Raw genomic sequence first — 18,481 nt, forward strand, 5'->3', positions numbered from 1 at the left:
ACTGATTGAGACTCAGCCTCAGCTTGTCAGGTTTTAGGTGTTTGGAATGTCCTCGTTTCAGTTCCTGCCTGTCTCACAGCTGTTAAACAGATGAGGGAATGAGGTCTGGGGTAGAGGCTGCTAAGGTCTGTGAGCTCTCAAGGGCCTCTTGATAATCAGGTTCGCTCTATTGAGTACTTGATCAGAACTCTAGTCCGGCTGTTTTGAAGGCAGCCAGGGGATGCAGATCTCTGGAGGTAGAATGGTGACTGACACACAGCTGACCTGCTGTTTTCATTCATAAAGAAAGTTCTTGGCCATATCATATTCCATATCTTATTTCTGCTCTTCTACCTTGTCCCGTCTCAAAGCAGCTGTTACTGTATGTATATGGTCAAAGAGAAACTCGCATGGAGGGCTTTTTTTGTGAAATACGGTGAGGACAAGATTAAGGCATGGAGGCTCTGAATGCAGACCCAACGTGGCCATGCAGGAGCAGATGAGGAAGCAAATCAGGGATCACAGGCGTGGAGACAGTCACCTTGGCCATAGTTGGTAACTGGGTGTCGGCCACTTAGGTATAAAGTTGTAATGAAAAGCACATCTACACAAATACATGTGCTGCAGATCATGGCCTTTCTAGAAGAGAGAGCAGGCAGAGGACCATGCACTGCATTTTCCTGACTCCGAGCAGTGGAAATATTTACTCAATGTGGATGCAAGCCTGGGCTTTGATTTCAGCCCTGAGTACACAGATGCCTCCCTGCTTTCCAGTGTCCACATTTATGGATGGCATTTAACCTCCGCCGCCTTCCTCCCAGATTCCTTAGGCAGTGACTCATCTCGTTTCCCTGGGCATCTTGGCATCAGGGTCAGTCCAAGATTTGGGTGGAGATGTACAGTCATTTAAATCCTCTCTGAGGCTAGTCTGTGAGAGCCAAAATTTCCTTGTCAGGAATTCCTAACACCCCAAATTAACTTCTAGTTATGAATGTCTCTTAAAATGCCCCGACTGTTGTTCTCCTCCAGCTGCACCCTCACAGCACCTAAACATTGGCTCATGGCTGTACTAACCACTGAGGCTGATGAGAGCTCACAGCCAGTGAGGCACATAGCGGCTCCCCTTGAATCTGGCTAAATGTCAAGAAGAACAGCGTTGGTATGAGACTGTCTTTTTGTCAATATAGTGAGGAATGCACTAAAACATTTTGTTGAACCATCTTATTGAGACTGAAAACCCAGATTGTCGGGAACCAGCAGTTAGCGTAATGGCTATGTTGTTGGATTCCCACATAGTTGACTGCGGTTCGCGTCCCAGACCCGGTGGCTTAAAACTCATGCCAGGCGAGTGTGCATGCATGCCCAGGATCCCGAGAGGAGAATGGAGGAGAGGGGATTGTGGCGTGACCATCCCCTCTGGGGGGTGATTTCTCGCTTTCTGTCTCTATGTCTCTCTCTGTCTGTCTGGTGAGCGCACGCACCCTATAGCGAAAATCTCTCCAAAAAAAAAAACAGATTGTTGATAGTACTGTTAGAAATTCCTCTCACTCTCTGGGACCAGCAGATGGTGTAATGGTTACATTGCTGGACTCCCACGTAATCAGCCACGGTTTGAGTCCTGGACCCGGCTTAAAACATGCCAGGTACATGTGTGTGCATGCCCAAAATCTCAAGAGGAGAATGGAGAAGGGATTCTGGGGACAGAAGAGGGTGGTGGGCAGTGATTTCTCGCGTCCTGTCTCTCTGGCAAGCGAACATGTTGTATAACAAAAATCTCTCTTAAAAAAAAAAAACTAAAAGAAATTCCTTTCACTCTCTATTTCAGCTAGACTGTCCTCCCTACCACAGAATGCCCATTTCCCAGGCCTGGCCCGCACCTGTGTTTAGACAGTGCTGCCTACCTATCTAATCTTAATCAAACCCTTCACCCACTTTCCTCAAAATTCTGAGACTCAGTTAGCGTAATGGCTATGTCACTGGACTCCCACGTAGTCGACCGCGGTTCGTGTCCCGGACCCGGTGGCTTAAAACTCACGCCGGGCGCGTGTGCGTGCATGCCCAAGATCCCGAGAGGAGAATGGAGGAGAAGGGATTGCGGCGTGACCATCCCCCCTGGGGGGTGATTTCTCGCTTTCTGTCTCTATGTCTGTCTCTGTCTGTCTGGCGAGCGCACGTGCCCTATAGTGAAAATCTCTCCAAAAAAAAAAAAAAAAATTCTGAGACTCTCAATGGCCACACTCATATTCCTGGCATTGTTAGTACTTCATGGCAATGTTTCCCAAGCTGTGGATTCATGCTGAGCACTGGGCAAGTGATAAACACTCATGGCCCATAGACTACTGAATCCTGCCTAGTTGGTTTGTTTTTCTTCTTTTTCTTAAAAAAAAGTCTATTTAATTCCATTTATTATTATTTTTTAATTTGACGAGAGAGAGAAAGGGAAAGTGAGAAAGCAAGCTACCCAGTCTGGGACTCGAACTGCAGCTGGCCATGTGGGAATCCAGTGCCTTTAACCCACATGCCTCCTGCCAGCCCCTCAGCCTAATTTAAAGGTGGAATTCAACATCTAAATTTAAGAGCCTCGGGAATCCTAAAGATGGTGAAATTGAAACCCAGAGAAGACTACTCTGAGGCCTGCCCTTATCACATGTAGGTGGACAGTGGTTTGCCGGACTTGGTCTTAGCAGCAGTGTTTCAGAGTAAGTAGATTTCTGCTGACATTTATTTCTGTTGAGCTGCTGCTGTTAGTCTAGTTCAAGGGTTGGCATATTTTCTCAATACAAGATCAGATCATAAATATTTAGGCATATTCCTTTTTAAAAATTACCCTATAAAAATATGAACATTGGGGGCCAGCAGGTGGCACGGTGGTTAAGGCTCTGGACTCCCACATAGTTCGAGTCCTAGACCTGGTAGCTTGCTTTCTCACTTTCCTTCCCTCTCTTGCTCTTCCTTTCTATGGTGAGTTCACATGCCCTGTAGCAAATTTAAAAATAATAGCGATAAATAAAGTTAAATAAATTCTAAAAAAAGAGTGAAAGTCATTTTCAGCTTGCAAACTGTCCCCTTCACTAGTTTAAAAGAGTTAAGAGACTGTGAGACAGTAATAACATTCAGCAGTATTAAAGTATTAAATCAGTCCAAGAAACGCAAAATAAAACAGACCAACTTCAAGTAATATCTTGTGTAACAGGCAGATTTATTTTAAAGGTGAGATGTTATAATTGATCCTTTAATGGGAGAGCAATGTTTCAGAAGTTGTAGGCTAAAATAGTTATATTCTACCTATCTTTGTTTGGGCTGTTATGACCAATGTCCCTAGACTGGGTGATTTAAGCACAACAGAAATTTCTTCCTCACAGCTTTGGAGGATGGAAGTCTAACGTCAGGATGCCAGTATGGCTGGCTTCTGGGGAGGGTCTGCTTCCAGGTTGTAGATTACTACCTTCTCCCTGTGTGCTCATTCAGCAAAGAACTTCTGGGTATTAATCCCATGCATGCAGGCTCCTCGTGACCTAATCACCTACCAAAGACCCTCCCACCTAACGCCATCACCTTGGGGATTAGGGTTTCAACATATAAATTTGGAAAGACACAGATATTTAGTCTATAGCATTACCCTCCTGTGATGGTGAAATTTTAAAATGTATTCTGATTTTTTTCCCCAACCTGTCTCTATGCAATGAAAAGTCTTCACAGTTAATTTTGACCAGGTCTTCTTTGTGCATATTATAAAACTCATGAGGCTCTTTACAAAGTGGAGCCACAAGAGTTTGGACTCGAAGGCGTCTCTGCACATCTCAGGGAAGCATTTGCTGTTCACAAGTGGGATAGCTAGCCTTCTGCAACCTTTCTTGCTGGGCTGGAACATCTGGGTATTTTGAACAAACTCACTCTTCTGTCCTATTTCCCTAAGGAATAAGAAATTGCATATGTTACTCTCTAGTAATATTCCAGCAAAAAAGCTTTTATTAGGTCATCAAAAAAATCATCATGCATTTTTGCATAGAAAAATACATCCTGATTTTTCTGATGACCCAGTATTTCTTTAATATTATTGCATATAGAAGCTTAAGTCCATCTTGAGTGGAAAACCTTACTTTGCTAAGAGACAGGACACTTGACCTTGTGTAGATGACATAGATCAGCCTTGCAGTCTCCTGGCCAGAGCCCTACCAGGAAGTAGCTAACAGAGGCCTACTTGCCCATTTGCTCTCCTCAAAGGCAGAAGGAACACCTGGAACCTTGGTTTTCTCAAGGGCCGGCAGCGATGCCTGGTTTCACTGAGAGCATTCCTCAGGGATATTCGTAGACTCCTAAGTCTACTTCTCAATCTAGTTTCCACTTTCTAAACCTGGGGTGTGGCCAGTCAGCAGTGCTATTTGATTTGCTCTGGGCTCTTCCTTTGAGTCATTGTCTGGAGAGATTCAAACATAGTTTCTTCTGCTAGAGTGAACCAGGGAAGAATAAGCCATGGTTTCCTTCCTTAGATTGACTCCCTCTCCGTACGTAGTTTTTGTATATCCAGCCCCCTTTAATAGATGAGAATGGGGGACAAAGAAATGTGAGAGTTAGTGGAGGAATGTGTCTTTGTTTTCACTTATTAACTCTTCTATATTCTAAAATCTCTCTCAGAAGTCCGCCTATCTAACTTTCCAGTTATTCTGTGGTGGTTTTCCTGTATGTTACAACAGGGATGATGCCAGTGGCATCTCAGGTGTTTCTGATAAACGCTGTTACACTTGACAGTATTTCAAGCCATTGTTGAAGTTGGTGAGCAGCCATAGGTAATAGAGGGAGTAGTCCTTTCTGAGTGGTTTTGGAAAGACTGGTTTGGGCAGCTAATGGGAATCTCTTTTCTGGTTCTCCTGCCTCAGGCCAACCCTGTGTGAATTTCTTTTGTTTTCCCTTTTAAAACTCCATTACTACTGCAAGTCCCTCTGCATAGTTTCCTGGTTTAGGCCCTTTTCTACCTGCCTCTCTACCTTAGTCCGCAGGCGTCTCCTGCTGACTTGAGCTTTAGCAACTTGAGCTCCTGCAGCAACACAGGAGGAAGCCCTTCCCTTTGAGGATCACCTCAGTGAAAAACTATGGGGGTTTTGCACTTTCCTTTCTCCTGGCTGTAATTTCTAGTTGTAAATACCCTACTTCAGCTCTCCCTTTACCAGAAAGCTGACTGTTAGGGTGTGGAGGCTGGAACCTCTCAAGCAGTACCCTCTTGGTTGACTGAAACATGCATGGGGATAAGTCAGTCAGGTAGGCCAAACCTAAGAATATTCAGAGAAGAAATTTTGCAGAATGGGCCTGAGGAGAGTGAAGAGAAATGGAAAGACAGCCATTTGACACAAGGGCTCCCCACCCTTGAACTGTTTGTAGAAAAAGCCACAGAAATAAACGGCATGCCTAATGCCACAGGTCTTGAGCAATGCCTTCAGTAGACATTCACTATGTTCATACTGATGGGATTTTCTTTTTCTTTTTCTTGCTGTCTGAACTCAAGTTTATGAAGAGATTGTTTTCCTTCTCACTTTAAATCTATCTTTCGTGAACTTAAAGCTCTGTACCACTTTAGTCATATAAATGCAAATTTTAAAAAAACCAGGATTTAGGTTAAACATACAAGGGAGGCCAATTGGATTTTTCATCTTCTGGTTGCAAGCAGCAGATTCCCTTAGATCTCCTAAAGGAACAGATGGCTTATAGTAAAGATGTGCATGCTTAGAACTATCACAGCAGGACTGAACCTTCTTGTGTCCCATGGGCCTCTTGGAGGTTCAGTGTGGCTGCACGGTGCTCCTTTATTACTGAACGGCATGCTATTCTTGCCTAACCCTAGCTTTTACTTTCCTTTTAAATTCAGTTTGCAAATAACCTATCATGTACCTTAGGTTCCCTTCCTTTTTATTTTTTTTTTTTTTGAGAGATTTTCACTGTAGGGCGCGTGCGCTCGCCAGACAGACAGAGACAGACATAGAGACAGAAAGCGAGAAATCACCCCCCAGGGGGGATGGTCACGCCGCAATCCCTTCTCCTCCATTCTCCTCTCGGGATCTTGGGCACGCACGCACATGCGCCCGGCGTGAGTTTCAAGCCACCGGGTCCGGGACATGAACCGTGGTCAACTACGTGGGAGTCCAGCGACATAGCCATTACGCTAACTGCTGGTTCCCCCTTAGGTTCCCTTTTTATAACTTCTAAAAGTAAAGAACTCCTTCTCCTGTTTAAATTCCAGAGGCAGAATACAGCCTGCAGATCTCTAGGTGGGGCCTGGTATCAGTCACCTTGTCAGTCCCTTCCAGAAGCAAAGGCATGGAGGGCCACGTGGTCCAAGTAGGCCTGTCCCTTCAATCAAAGCTGAATAGGCAGTTCTCCTCTCCTCCTGCCCCAGAGGGAATCCCGGAAGTCACAGACCCTGCTTGCTGTTAAGCCTGTCTTAGGCCACACACAGTACTGAACCAGGGAGCTCTTGTTTTTTTAACTCTTAAAAGATAAGCAATGGAATGCTTACCTAGAATGGGATTAGTGCATGTATGACTAGCAAGTGGCATGGACGAGGGCGGGAGAGGCGTTTGTAAGGGCAGGGACCTCTAGAGCCTTTTTAGTATAGCTCTGAGATTAATGCGTGGGCTGTGTCCCCATATCTAGTTCTAATAGAACAGTGCTGAGAAGTTTTCATTATTCAGTTTCTCTGTCAACCAGAGAAAGATGGAGAAATGGAGACTCTTTTCAGAAATAGTCATGCCAAAAGCTTGCTTTGTTCAAAATTATGAGTACTGTACAGTGACAGCTGGAACCAGAGTTACATTCTCTGGTATCCAAATCTCGCCTAGTCTTGCCACTTAAGTCATTTTCTTTCTTCTGGGGAGAAGACATTGTAGTGTAGAACAACTTCCAAGGTAAAGACAGCAGACTGTGGGGTGGGCCAGCCCCATGGCCTAGTGGTTAAGGGAGCTGGATTCAAATGGCTGATAATTTAGTTCAAATCTCAGCTTTAGTGGCTTGGAAAACATGTTAGGCATGTGTATGTGTGTCCCCGAAATCCTAACAGGATGGCGAAATGGAGAAGAGATTGGGGCATGATGACACCCCATTAAGGAGTGCATTCTTCCTCTCCCTTTCTCTGATAAGCCCATGTGTCACCTGGCTAATATATATATATATATAGAGAGAGAGAGAGAGACTGGACATAGACTTCTAAATTTTAAACTTTTAAAATTTCTCAAGAAGCCCTTTCAAAGGACAAGGGATATAATTTAAAATGCTACAAATCCACAGTTGAGGAATGAAAAAGATGATAGGCAAGGTTTTGGGAAATGACAAAATGAGTGGTAGAGGAACCCAGATTCTTAGTGCCTACACAGAGTGGGCACTTAAAAGAAAGATTTTCACTGACGAACCTGAGAAGGCTCAGGAACTTGAGCCAGCAGAAAGAGGGCTATGTGCTTTGTTGAACCTCCTCACATAGAAGACAGCCTGCAACATGTAATAAAGGAAGTCAAAGTCTGGAGTTCCAGGCACATCAGCTCTGGCACTCAGGGGCCCTGAGGTCCAAGAAACGGCGTTTACTTCCTTGAAGCTCTGTGGGAATGGAGGAATCTTTACAGGGAAGGGCAGTGTTATTTTAGGTGCCTGGCTCCTGCAAGGCTACTGGGTACCCTCACTCCAGGGAACTTGTTGCAGGAGGACAGGGGGCACAATTAGCTAACGTCACAAACCAGAGCTCAGAATTGTTCTGACCACAGACTGCACTCAGCTCATGATTATTAGTCACTAGAGGAGCCTGCACCTAGAGTAAGGTTAGGTGTAGACCCACAATTGGGGATACCCAGAGCCCCCGCTGGATGAAAGAATGTCTGGATCCACAGTGTTTCGTTGATGGAGAAAACATCTATACTTGGGTAGATGTTAAGGAGAAAACTAATTACTTATAGGAGTTAAGGTTTTGCCTAAAGTGTATCAGAACTTGCTTGATTACTGATACATAAGATGTTAGGGGAAAACTTGAGGCAAAATACTTAACATGCCTGCAACCTATGCAGAGTCACAGGCTTCTTTGGGGAAAAAAAATATTGTTAGAGAAATTTTCGAACCCTATGAGGTCAGACCCAGGAAGTCCTCTCTCTGTTTCTTTCCGATTGAAAGTATAATATGGGACTAGTGAAAGTTTGTTTCAGAGTTAACTTTTCCCCTTGCCTTGCCCTTAGCAGTTTTCCCTAAGATGTCTGTCTTCATAAGTTATCTGTAAATTCCTAAGTATATATATTTGTATAGTCAGGATAACCTATACCTTTAACCTTTGTACAAAACAAAGGCAGCTGAAAAGCCAAATAAGAGACAACTGAATTTTTCAACAAAACTTGGCTTAAGCTGCAGTCAGGAACTTTTCTCCTTAAAATAAAGAGTTTCCAATTAAGGTAGAAATATTAAAAGGTGAATCTTGAGAGAAGGTTCTTAACTACTTTGTTCATAGCTTGAACAACAAGCTATAATGAGGGGAACTCCAGAAAAAGTCAATAAACAGCATTTAAAGTAGCTAATTAGTCAGACTCAGTTAAATAAGTGGTATGCGCTTTTCAAATTACATGTTTATGCTACATACTTGATTAGACCACCTCTGTGTGTCTCTGCCACCTCCTGAGAAGTGAACACCCCAGCGATGCTCTAAGAACTGGGAATGGATCTTATTTTATTCATTCAATTTGATGAGACAGAGAGAGGGAAAGTGAAAAGGCAAGCCACCAGGTCCAGGACTTCGTGGTCCATGGTCAGCCATATGGGAATGTCCAGTGCCTTAACCGCCATAAAACCAGCTGACCCCTGGGAATAGACTTAACTATTTTTTCTTCAAGAATTATTTTATTTAAAGAATTATTTAACTTTTATTTATTTAAATTTGACCAGAGAGGGTCAGAGTGAGAGGCCAGGTGAGGGTAGGGGGAGTGAGAAAGCAAGCCGCTAGGTCCAGGACTCGAACTGCAGTTGGCCATGTGTGAGTACAGTGCCCTCAACCACATCACCAGCTGGTCTCTATTTTTTAATTTGACCTCGGGAGCGGTGGGAAGGAGTGAGAAAGCAAGCTGTCAGGTCTGGGACTCAAACCACAGCCAGCCATGTGGTAATCCAGCACCTTACCCACCACGCCACTTGCTGGCCCCAAGATTTAACTATTTTAAATAGGCAGTGCGAGTGGGCAGAACCATGTTTTCTGAGGACTGCATTGTATTAAGTCTCTTAAATGAACAGAATTTTTAAAATGTTAAGAATATTCTTACCTGGATAGGGAACCAGCAGTTAGCGTAATGGCTATGTCGCTGGACTCCACGTAGTTGACCGCGGTTTGTCCCCCGGACCCGGTGGCTTAAAACTCACACCGGGCGCATGTGCGTGCGTGCCCAGGATCCCGAGAGGAGAATGGAGGAGAAGGGATTGCAGCGTGACCATCCCCCCTGGGGGGTGATTTCTTGCTTTTTGTCTGTCTGGCGAGCGCACACGCCCTATAGCGAAAAACCTCCCCCCCCCCCCAAAAAAAAAAAAAAAACTTACTGGATAGAAATTAGGTTTTATTCTTTCTTTCTTTTTTTTTCTTAAACAAGTAGATCTGCAAAAGAGTTCTTTACATCAACGTTGTTTTTAGATAGAGATGTACCCAAAGTAAGAGAGCCAACTCATGGCCTTGTGGTTAAGGCACCTGGATCCCATATGGCCAACTACACAGTTCAAGGCTGGACCAAGGGTTTCAAAAATGTGCATGACCGTGTGTGTGTGTGTGTGTGTGTGTGTGTGTGTGTGACCAAAATCCTGAAGGGTGGGAGAAACGGGAGAGGAATGGATTGCAGCATGACCATGCTCCATGGGAAGTGCTTTCTCGCTTTCAAAACCCCTCTCCCTCTCTATTCCCCCACTCTGGGAATTGCACATGCTCTCTGGAAATTTTTTTTAAAAAACAAGAAGGTGGTCTGACATGGGAAAGGAGAAGTTTTCAGGTCTGATAGTCTTGAGAAAAGTCCCAGAATTCAGAGGGGAGGGGATGGGGTCAGGTGGTACAAAAGAACAGATTCCTTTGCTGGAGGATCTAGCACAGCTCAAGTAAATTGTTCAGTGAATTAAGCAAACAGACTCTAGCTAGGCTGGGCAGAAAAACAATAGGTTAGCCCAGAGTTAGGGCAGAGTACTCAGAATGCCAGCATTTTATTCTAAGCTTAACTCAGAATTAAACCATTTGCCTTTGATGAGCAGAATTACAACTCAAATGGTAAGGGGAGGTGCTGCTCCTGAAAGTCACAGACAAGGACTCTCTTGTCTTGTCTAGTTTCAAGGGTGTTGTAGCTAGATAGGTAATATAAATTCTTCCAAATACAAGTTACTGGGCAACAGATAGTTTTGTTGTTTTTTGCCCAAAAGGCATTAATGAGTGTAAGAATGCTTGCCTAACATTCTGTCCGATATTAACAAATAATACTTGGATAATATTAAATAGCCCTTTGGCATTGGGGTCACACTTAATACTGTTTTCAGTTGCTGTGTTAAAATGTTTTCTTTATTCTTCTGTTTTCTATTAGCTTTATCTTCAAGCCAGAATGAAGGGAGACTGGGCAAGACTCTTACGCCCCACACTGCAGTTTGGTCTTGTGGCTGCATCCATTTACGTGGGCCTGTCTCGAGTTTCTGATTACAAACACCACTGGAGTGATGTGCTGACTGGACTCATTCAGGGAGCTCTGGTTGCAGTATTAGTTGTAAGTATACTGGGTGGCAGCCTGTACTGTGATATTGCTAATATTTGGCTAAATATGCAGATAAAAAATTGCACTGAGAAAACTACAAAGGCAGAGAATGTGGCTCAATGATTCCTAGTGAGTATGAATCCCAATGTGATTAAAACCCACTTTAGGATAGAAAAGTGAAATTAAGCTCAATCTGTGGAAGTTATAAATCTCAGTATTTTTATTCTAAAAGATTCTGCCTATAAAGTTTTCTTTTTAGCATGAATTGAACTGTTACATGAAGAACAATTTCGAAGTGTTGGCAGAATGAAGCTATTTATAGAAGACAAACCAATTCTTGATTTTGAGTAATTTGAATAATCACCTTTTGAAAAAATTCCTATGACCAATGATATTTTCTCTTTTTTTTTTTTTTTTTTTTTAGGTTTTGCCATAGGGCATGTGCACTTGCCAGGGACAGAGAAAGGGAGATATTAGCCACCAGGGGCGATGTCCTTGCCAGTCTCTTCTCCAGTCTCCTCTTGGGATTTTTGGCTGTGCACATGTGCACACATGCCCAGCATGATTTTGAAGTCCTGGACTCGAACCATGGTCGGCCATGTGGGAGTCTAGCGCCTTCACCAGTACACCACCTGCTAGCCCTAATTTTTGTCTCTTTTATCTATACCTACCAATGTGTATTTCTTTGTATATACTTAGGTTTATAACTGCTTAGTGCAATTCTGTATATAGTTTTTTAAAACTTAGATAAACTACACTGTTAAATTTTGTGGCCTATTCTAAGTATATACCCTGTTCTGTATAGGCTGTATATGTATCAGATTTCTTCAAGGAGAGAAATTCCCCTTTTAAAGAAAGGAAAGAAGAGGACTCTCATACAACTCTCCATGAAACACCCACAACAGGGAATCACTATCGGAACAATCACCAGCCTTAAAGGGCCCAGGATGCCCACACGAAGCTGGCCTGCTCTCTGAAGGAAAACGACTGCAGCCAGAAGGCAGGATGTGTCTCTCCCTGATGTACAGGCCTTTCAAAGACTGCTGCTGCTATACCTCTCGATGCCCACTTTGTCTGTGTGTATATAGTTACCCTTAACACAGTGGTTATCTAATCGCTCTCAGTTCATGAAATAAGTTTCAAGCCTTCCACTAAAACATTGCCCCACCTGTACATTTTTTTATTAAAAAAATGTAATGCTTATGTACAAATGTGTATGTAATATGCTTTCTTAGCATGATATTTGATTTAAATATAACACCTATTAAAATGCTTCTGAACAACTGTCTTGACATGGGAGAACCAAATCAACATTTGTAAGCATCTGAAGTCATGTGCAATCACACAGGTGGCGTGAGTCACTTAAAATCCCACAATCCTCTGGCTGACTCTATAAGTAGAGGCTGGCAGCAAACACAATATCTCTTTTGATTTTGGTGATTCCTAAGAGAAAAGAAAAGAAACTGTCAATATTACAAAACACGCAATTTCCCTCTACAGTAGTTTTAAACACAGCACAAGAATCCTCATTAGTGACAGCCTGAAAAGTAAAAAAAAAAAAAAAAAAAACTCCCTCGCCTGTAAGAAACCCAAAGGGGGGGGGGGGTCACAGCCACCTTAGAGGTGGAAAACTTAGAAACCAGACCCATTTTTAAAATTCTGAAGTACCCTACGTGCATGTATGTATGGGGTGGCAGGAGACAGGTGGTGTGGAGGGTAGGCAGAACAGATAAAAACTTAAGACCTTTCTTACCTAAGACTTAAATAGGCCTACCTCTATCAATAACGTGGGGCCAGTTTTTGCACACACCTTCTTAGGACACTAAGTTGGCAGAAATCTAGCATCAGCTGAACCAGAGCCATGACGTGGCTGCTCTTTGATACTTTAACTCATTCCCCACCTCATCACTACCATCGCAGCCTAGCCATCCATTCTGGATTTGGGCTTCCTGCTTCCACCCTGCTACTCTAGCCTTTGCAGCAACAATTACATTAGAAAAAAAGGTGTGAGAGCACACTATGCCTGTGTTCCAAACCTCAATCACTGTAGAGTAAACCCTGGGAACTACACAATCATGTCCTCTCTCCCTCCAACTCCTATTTTTCTCATTGCTCACTCTGCTGCAGCCACATAGGCCTCCTGCTGTCACTCAAGTGTATCATCAAGCATATACCAAGAACCCTTAATGTCACTTTCTATATGGAGGCCCAGAGAGAATGCCATGTGTCCCCCAAATTCCCGTTTTCTCCTGCAGACATTTTACCCTATGATATATTGTAAATGCTGACTTGTTTATTGTCCATCTCCCTGCACTGGAATGTAAGCTCCAAGAAGGCAGCAGGGGTTTCTTTTGTTCACTGCTCTATCCTCTAGTGCCCACAACGATGCCTGCTATAAGGTAAGTGCACAGTAAATATGTGTATATAGAAAATCTCAAAACTTTCCCCAACACACTCTGAAATATTATAGATGCACTCTTAGATAGTCCTCCATGGCAATCCAGTGAAGAATATCTCAAAATGTCCTTCTAGGTTGTGTCAAAGGCTCCAGTCACAGGAGATTTGTCTAAATCATTAGGAAAAGCTTCTGAATTAGATACCTTCTGCAAATTTGTTTTCCAGCTCAGTGTTCCCAATGGCTTTTGCTGCTTGACACATTTGTCGAAGCAGTTCTTCCAGGCGTCTCATACAACGGATTATGCTGCCTAGAAAGAAAAGGAACAAAGTCATTTGTAAAATGGAAATAATCCTTTTATTGTTAAAAGGAAAGGCAGGAAAACACTGGATGATGAACTAATGTGCTTTGAGGGACCTCTGATGAAGTAAATCAGCCACCAGACTTGACTAGTTGTACGCTGGGCACTAGGAATGTGAAAGGTCTGATTTCCACTCTTGACAAATGGTGGAGGCAAGGACTTATTAAACATGCTGACACCTGCTATTAGGGAGGTACGCAAAAAAGTGCCCTAGGAGCAGGGGAGAGAGTTTTGAGTGAAGGCTAACGAAGATGAATAACCGAGTCTATAAATCCTGGAGGTCTCCAGGGACCAGGGGAACACTGAGAAAACCTAAGGAACTGCCACTATTCAGGAACCCCACACAGCAGCTGGATACCGTCTGTGCCATGTGCAGTGGATGTCACAGAACTTTTAAAGGAGTATCACGTTACCAGATCTGTCATTTTCCCTCCTTTTTTGGATAGAAAATGTGTGCCTGTGTGCGGAAGAGAGATATAGGATTCTTGATAACGAGAACTGTCATACTGCAATCCCTTTTCCTCAGTCCTCCAGCCCCTCCAGGTCCTGAGTGCCTGCCATGTAGCTTTCCACAGACAGTACTGCACCACATGCAAAGCACGTTCCTTCTCGTGGGGTGAGCCCAGGAGCCCAAGGAGTGTTTCAGTAAGGCCCTGGACCAATAAGGACAACATGCTTGGTTTCTGAACATACCTATGGGGCCACAATGAGGACGCAAAGATCCTATTTAAGTTTTACTGGATAACGATTGATCCTACGGGAGGAGACTGTATTCTGGCCCCTCAAAAGACAGATGGACATACCTAACCTTGAAGGACAACACCATTTCCTGTAAACAGGATGTTTACCTACTTTAGCCATGGTTCAATGGAGGAAAGGCTAGGTTAGCTGGCTACCTAGGCTGTAGTCCAGATTCTGTTGCCAAGTAATTAGCTCTGCAATCTGGGGCCTTAGCTCACTCTCTTACTTCCCTTTCCCATCTGTAAGATAATTATAACAAGATTTAAGAGCTTGCTCTAATCTGGATTTTTACCACTGAAGATAAGAGATGCACAAATTCTCTGGAAATGGCAAACCTCTACAGAAGTATGTAGTAATACATCCCCTTAGCCAGAGTGTTCAATGTTCATAGCTTTTGTCTTCCTCCCATCAAAAAAGGTCCATGCAGTTATTAGAGAAATTCTCCAGCTCTCATTACCACCTGTTTCCACTACACAACTCTATAAAACTGTATGGCTCCTAGCAGAGGAAAGTTTATTACAAGAAGGGCAGTAGCAAAAGGCAATAATCAGAACAGACACAAATTCCATAAAACTCAGCCATCAAACACTAGACACCTCATCCCCACATATAAGGACACACATACTACAATAATTTGGGGCTTTCTTATATTTTAATGGAGAGTTATTGATAGTTAAAAGATAGCCAACCAAGGTGAAATTTAAGTGTTTTGAGAAAAAATGGCAATGTCCAATATTTTCTGAGCATTTCTTTTGTGGCAAGTCTGTACTCTGTATTTTGTCTCACAATTCCATGAGACAAGTATTGTTACTTTCCACATTTTACAAGATGGAAAGGAGAAATCATAATTTGATCAAAGTCATCGCCAGCATTCAGGATGTGAATACAGACAGAAATGATTAATATGGATTTTCTAAGTTTTCTATAATAAAAGTGCTACTTTTATAAACTTCACCTTACAAATATAGTTTATCCTTTTCAAATAATAATGAAAATACTGTAAATACTTTAATAAGTTTTGGCCTTTAAATGCATCTTAGTAGAAATCTTCATTGCCAGCTAATGCCAAGGAGTTTACATTAACAGGTTTCAAGAAATAAAGAGTACTAAAAATGACATGTACGAGCTGAGTGATAAAGAATCTATTTTCTGAATTTGACACAGTCCTGAGTGGCACTCAGTAATTTTAATGAAATTCAGCATCAGATTAGCAAAGGATTAAAAAACCAGAGGTAGAGAACTGAAGTTGGTTATTCTTGTTTAGCCAAGAGCCTGGTTGTAGGAATAAGATTAAATGTTGATGAGGATGACAGCATCACTGTTACTAAACAATGACAAGAGCAGTAAACATTTATTGAATGACAAGTTCCAGGCTTATGCTAATGGCTCTACATTCTTGACTTTTCCTCACAAGGAAGTGGAGCAATTATCCTCCCCAAAGAAACTGACCCACAATTAAGTAAAACTAACCCAAGATCACTAATCTAGTAGAGTGGGTAGGATTTAAACCCAACATTTGTTCCTTTACCACTACTATATTGCTGGCTGGAGGAGGTGTGGGTGAGAAATGTAAACATATTTGTAGGCTAAAATAGCAACAGAATGAATGTGATTTGAGACTAAGAAGAGTGGCAAAAAGTATGGCAGAATTCACAGCAATATTGGGAAGATCTTTGCTCTGAGGTGCAAAGAATGAAGAGAAAAGGATATGCACATAGGAGTTTCCAGGTAAGCCCTAAGGGAATGAGGAAGTGGATATGAGATATCCACCTAGAGTTTATTTCCTATTGTTGAGGTAATGCATTCTAACAGGCCAATTACAAGTAAAAAGAACAGATAAAAAATAAAGTGGCTTGATGCTGCTTTCACTAGTTACCTTTAACAGAGAATACTGATTGCACAGAAAGGAGTTTCCAAATAGGAAAGGACTGTGTCAGCCACGCCCACTCCTATTACCACTTCACAGATGAGAAATGGAACAGACAGTGCCTTTCAAGTTCAGGTTGTTTTAGATCTATGATTAGAAACTCAGTTTCCTGACCCTCCCGTTTGAAATCTTCATTAGCTATCTTTTGGGGAATGGCAACTTTGGGGTCCAAGTTCAAGAAAGGAGTGGCCATGCCACAATCCATTCTCCTTCAGTCTCCTCTTAGGATTTTGGGCACACACACACACCCAACGAGAGTTTTAAGCCGCCAGATCCAGGAATTGAACCGTAGTTGACTACATGGGAGTCCAGAGATAAAAACCATTACGCCATCTGTTAGTCCCGAATATACAGCATTTCTAAATATGGTCTTTAAATACTCTGCTTATTTTTTATTCTTGTAATTCATTTATAATTACTCCTTCTATATTCCCACTGCCTTTATTTTTTCATTTAAAATTCCTCTTTAAGGTTAAAGGTTACTGATTTTTATTATTCAGTTATTTTATAATGCCTAGTTTAAACTTCTCTGCAACATAATTAAAAATGTTGAATCTGGGACGAGCAGTTAGTGTAATGGCTATGTTGCTGAACTCCCACGTAGTTGACCGCAGTTCGAGTCCTGGACCCAGTGACTTAAACTCACGCTGGGCACGTGTGTGTGTGTGCCCAAGATCCCAAAAGGAGAATGGAGGAGAAGGAATTATGGCATGGCCATCCCCCCCTGGGGGGTGATTTCTTGCTCTCTATCTCTCTGGCTCTCTCCATCTTTCTGGCGAGTGCATGTGCCCTATAGCAAACTAATAAAAAAAAAAAAAAAAGGCTAAATCTTGGGGCCAACAGGTGGTGTGGTATTTAAGGACGCTGGACTCCCACATGGCTGACCACGGTATGAGTCCTGGACCTGGCGGCCTGCTTTCTCATTTTCACCCCCATCTCTCTTTCTCACTCTGTCCCTCTCTGGACAAATTAAAATAAATAAATAAATAAATAAAGTTAAATAAAATATATATTTTTTTAAATCTTAAATCTTAATTCTCTATAATTGAATAACAGTTATTCACTCATTTAAAACTCTGCTCAGTAATCTAATTCATGTTTCTATTACAGTACTGACTGATGTGAAGTTTGCTATTAAATATACAATGATCACTTACTTTCAGCTGTTAGTCTTTTTGCTAGTCTCAGTAGAATTAAAATAGTTGTCTAAAGAATTTATAGGGAACCAGCAGTTAGCGTAATGGCTACATCGCTGGACTCCCACGTAGTCGACCGCGGTTCACGTCCCGGACCCGGTGGCTTAAAACTCACGCCGGGCGCATGTGCGTGCGTGCCCAAGATCCCGAGAGGAGAATGGAGGAGAAGGGATTACGGCGTGACCATCCCCCCTCGGGGGTGATTTCTCGCTTTCTGTCTCTAATGTCTCTCTCTGTCTGTCTGGCGAGCGCACGTGCCCTATAGTGAAAATCTCTCCAAAAAAAAAAAAAAAAAAAGAATTTATAATGAGCAGACTGTACTTATTAAATAACTCAAAAGGATGCATTGAGAATATTTTTGTTCTATACAGAGTAAATGTTCTATTTTATTACCAAAATTTTATGTATGTATATGTGTGTGTGTATGTGTGTATATATTTTACTGTGAAAAAGCCACATGTATATAAAATGTAACCATACCTTCAAAGACATCTGTCATTTTGCATATATGGGCAAATGTAGCTCCAGTCGCCCACGTATATACTACATCCATTAGGTGAGGTTTGAATGAACTTAGGTACGTTTCTTCATCAATTTCAAGTTTGGCTTCTGCTGAAACTTTTGCAATTCTTTTAGCACATTCCTTTAAAGATAAAAGATACACTTAAAATTCCTTATTATCTCCCATATATATATATATTTTTTTTTTTTTTTGAGAGGTTTTAGCTATAAAGCACATGCACTCACCAGAAAGACAGAGACAGCCAAAAAGTGAGAAATCACCCCCCGGGGATGGTTACACTACAACCCGCACTTGGCGTGAGTTTAAGCCACCAGGTCTGGGACTCAAACCACAGTGGGCTACATGGAAGTCCAGTGACATAGCCATTATGCCAACTGCTGGTCCCTCCCTTATCATTTTTTAAATATACCCCTGATTTCCAAAGCCAGTATTCCATGAGGTTCCCTTCTTCTTCCCAGTCATTATGTATGTCTGCAGTAAGTATATTCTGCTGGTAAGCAGGCACAGTGCCTGCTTAGTGATCCAACAGCAAGGTGTTTTGTTATATTGAAGAGGTTAACTATGAAAAACTACATCAAGAGCATGATTTTCAGCCAGTTACAACTTTTTTTTGGGGGGGGGGGGGGGGATGCCTT

At 42.4% G+C, this 18,481-nt stretch overlaps 2 protein-coding genes across 2 annotated transcripts in view; one reads left to right on the forward strand and one right to left on the reverse strand.

Moving 5' to 3' along the window:
- Window positions 1–11,975, forward strand: part of PLPP1 (phospholipid phosphatase 1) — a gene marked incomplete at its 5' end in the record, with an annotated part of 45,475 nt that extends 33,500 nt beyond the window's left edge. The window contains 2 exon segments of the mRNA XM_014587996.2: window positions 10,539–10,715; window positions 11,509–11,975. Coding sequence (XP_014443482.1) covers window positions 10,539–10,715; window positions 11,509–11,640 — 309 coding nt within the window.
- Window positions 11,859–18,005, reverse strand: LOC106734922 (exosome RNA helicase MTR4-like). Its single transcript, XM_014587997.2, has 3 exons — window positions 17,804–18,005; window positions 13,304–13,408; window positions 11,859–12,146 (listed from the first exon to the last, which is right to left on the reverse strand). Exons 1-3 carry the CDS (start codon window positions 17,874–17,876, stop codon window positions 12,094–12,096), a joined length of 231 nt encoding a protein of 76 aa, XP_014443483.1. The 5' UTR covers window positions 17,877–18,005; the 3' UTR covers window positions 11,859–12,093.
- Window positions 18,006–18,481: the final 476 nt, after the last annotated feature.

Source organism: Tupaia chinensis, unplaced genomic scaffold, assembly GCF_000334495.1.
Source record: "Tupaia chinensis unplaced genomic scaffold, TupChi_1.0 Scaffold000251_1, whole genome shotgun sequence".
Classification (NCBI taxonomy): domain Eukaryota; kingdom Metazoa; phylum Chordata; class Mammalia; order Scandentia; family Tupaiidae; genus Tupaia; species Tupaia belangeri.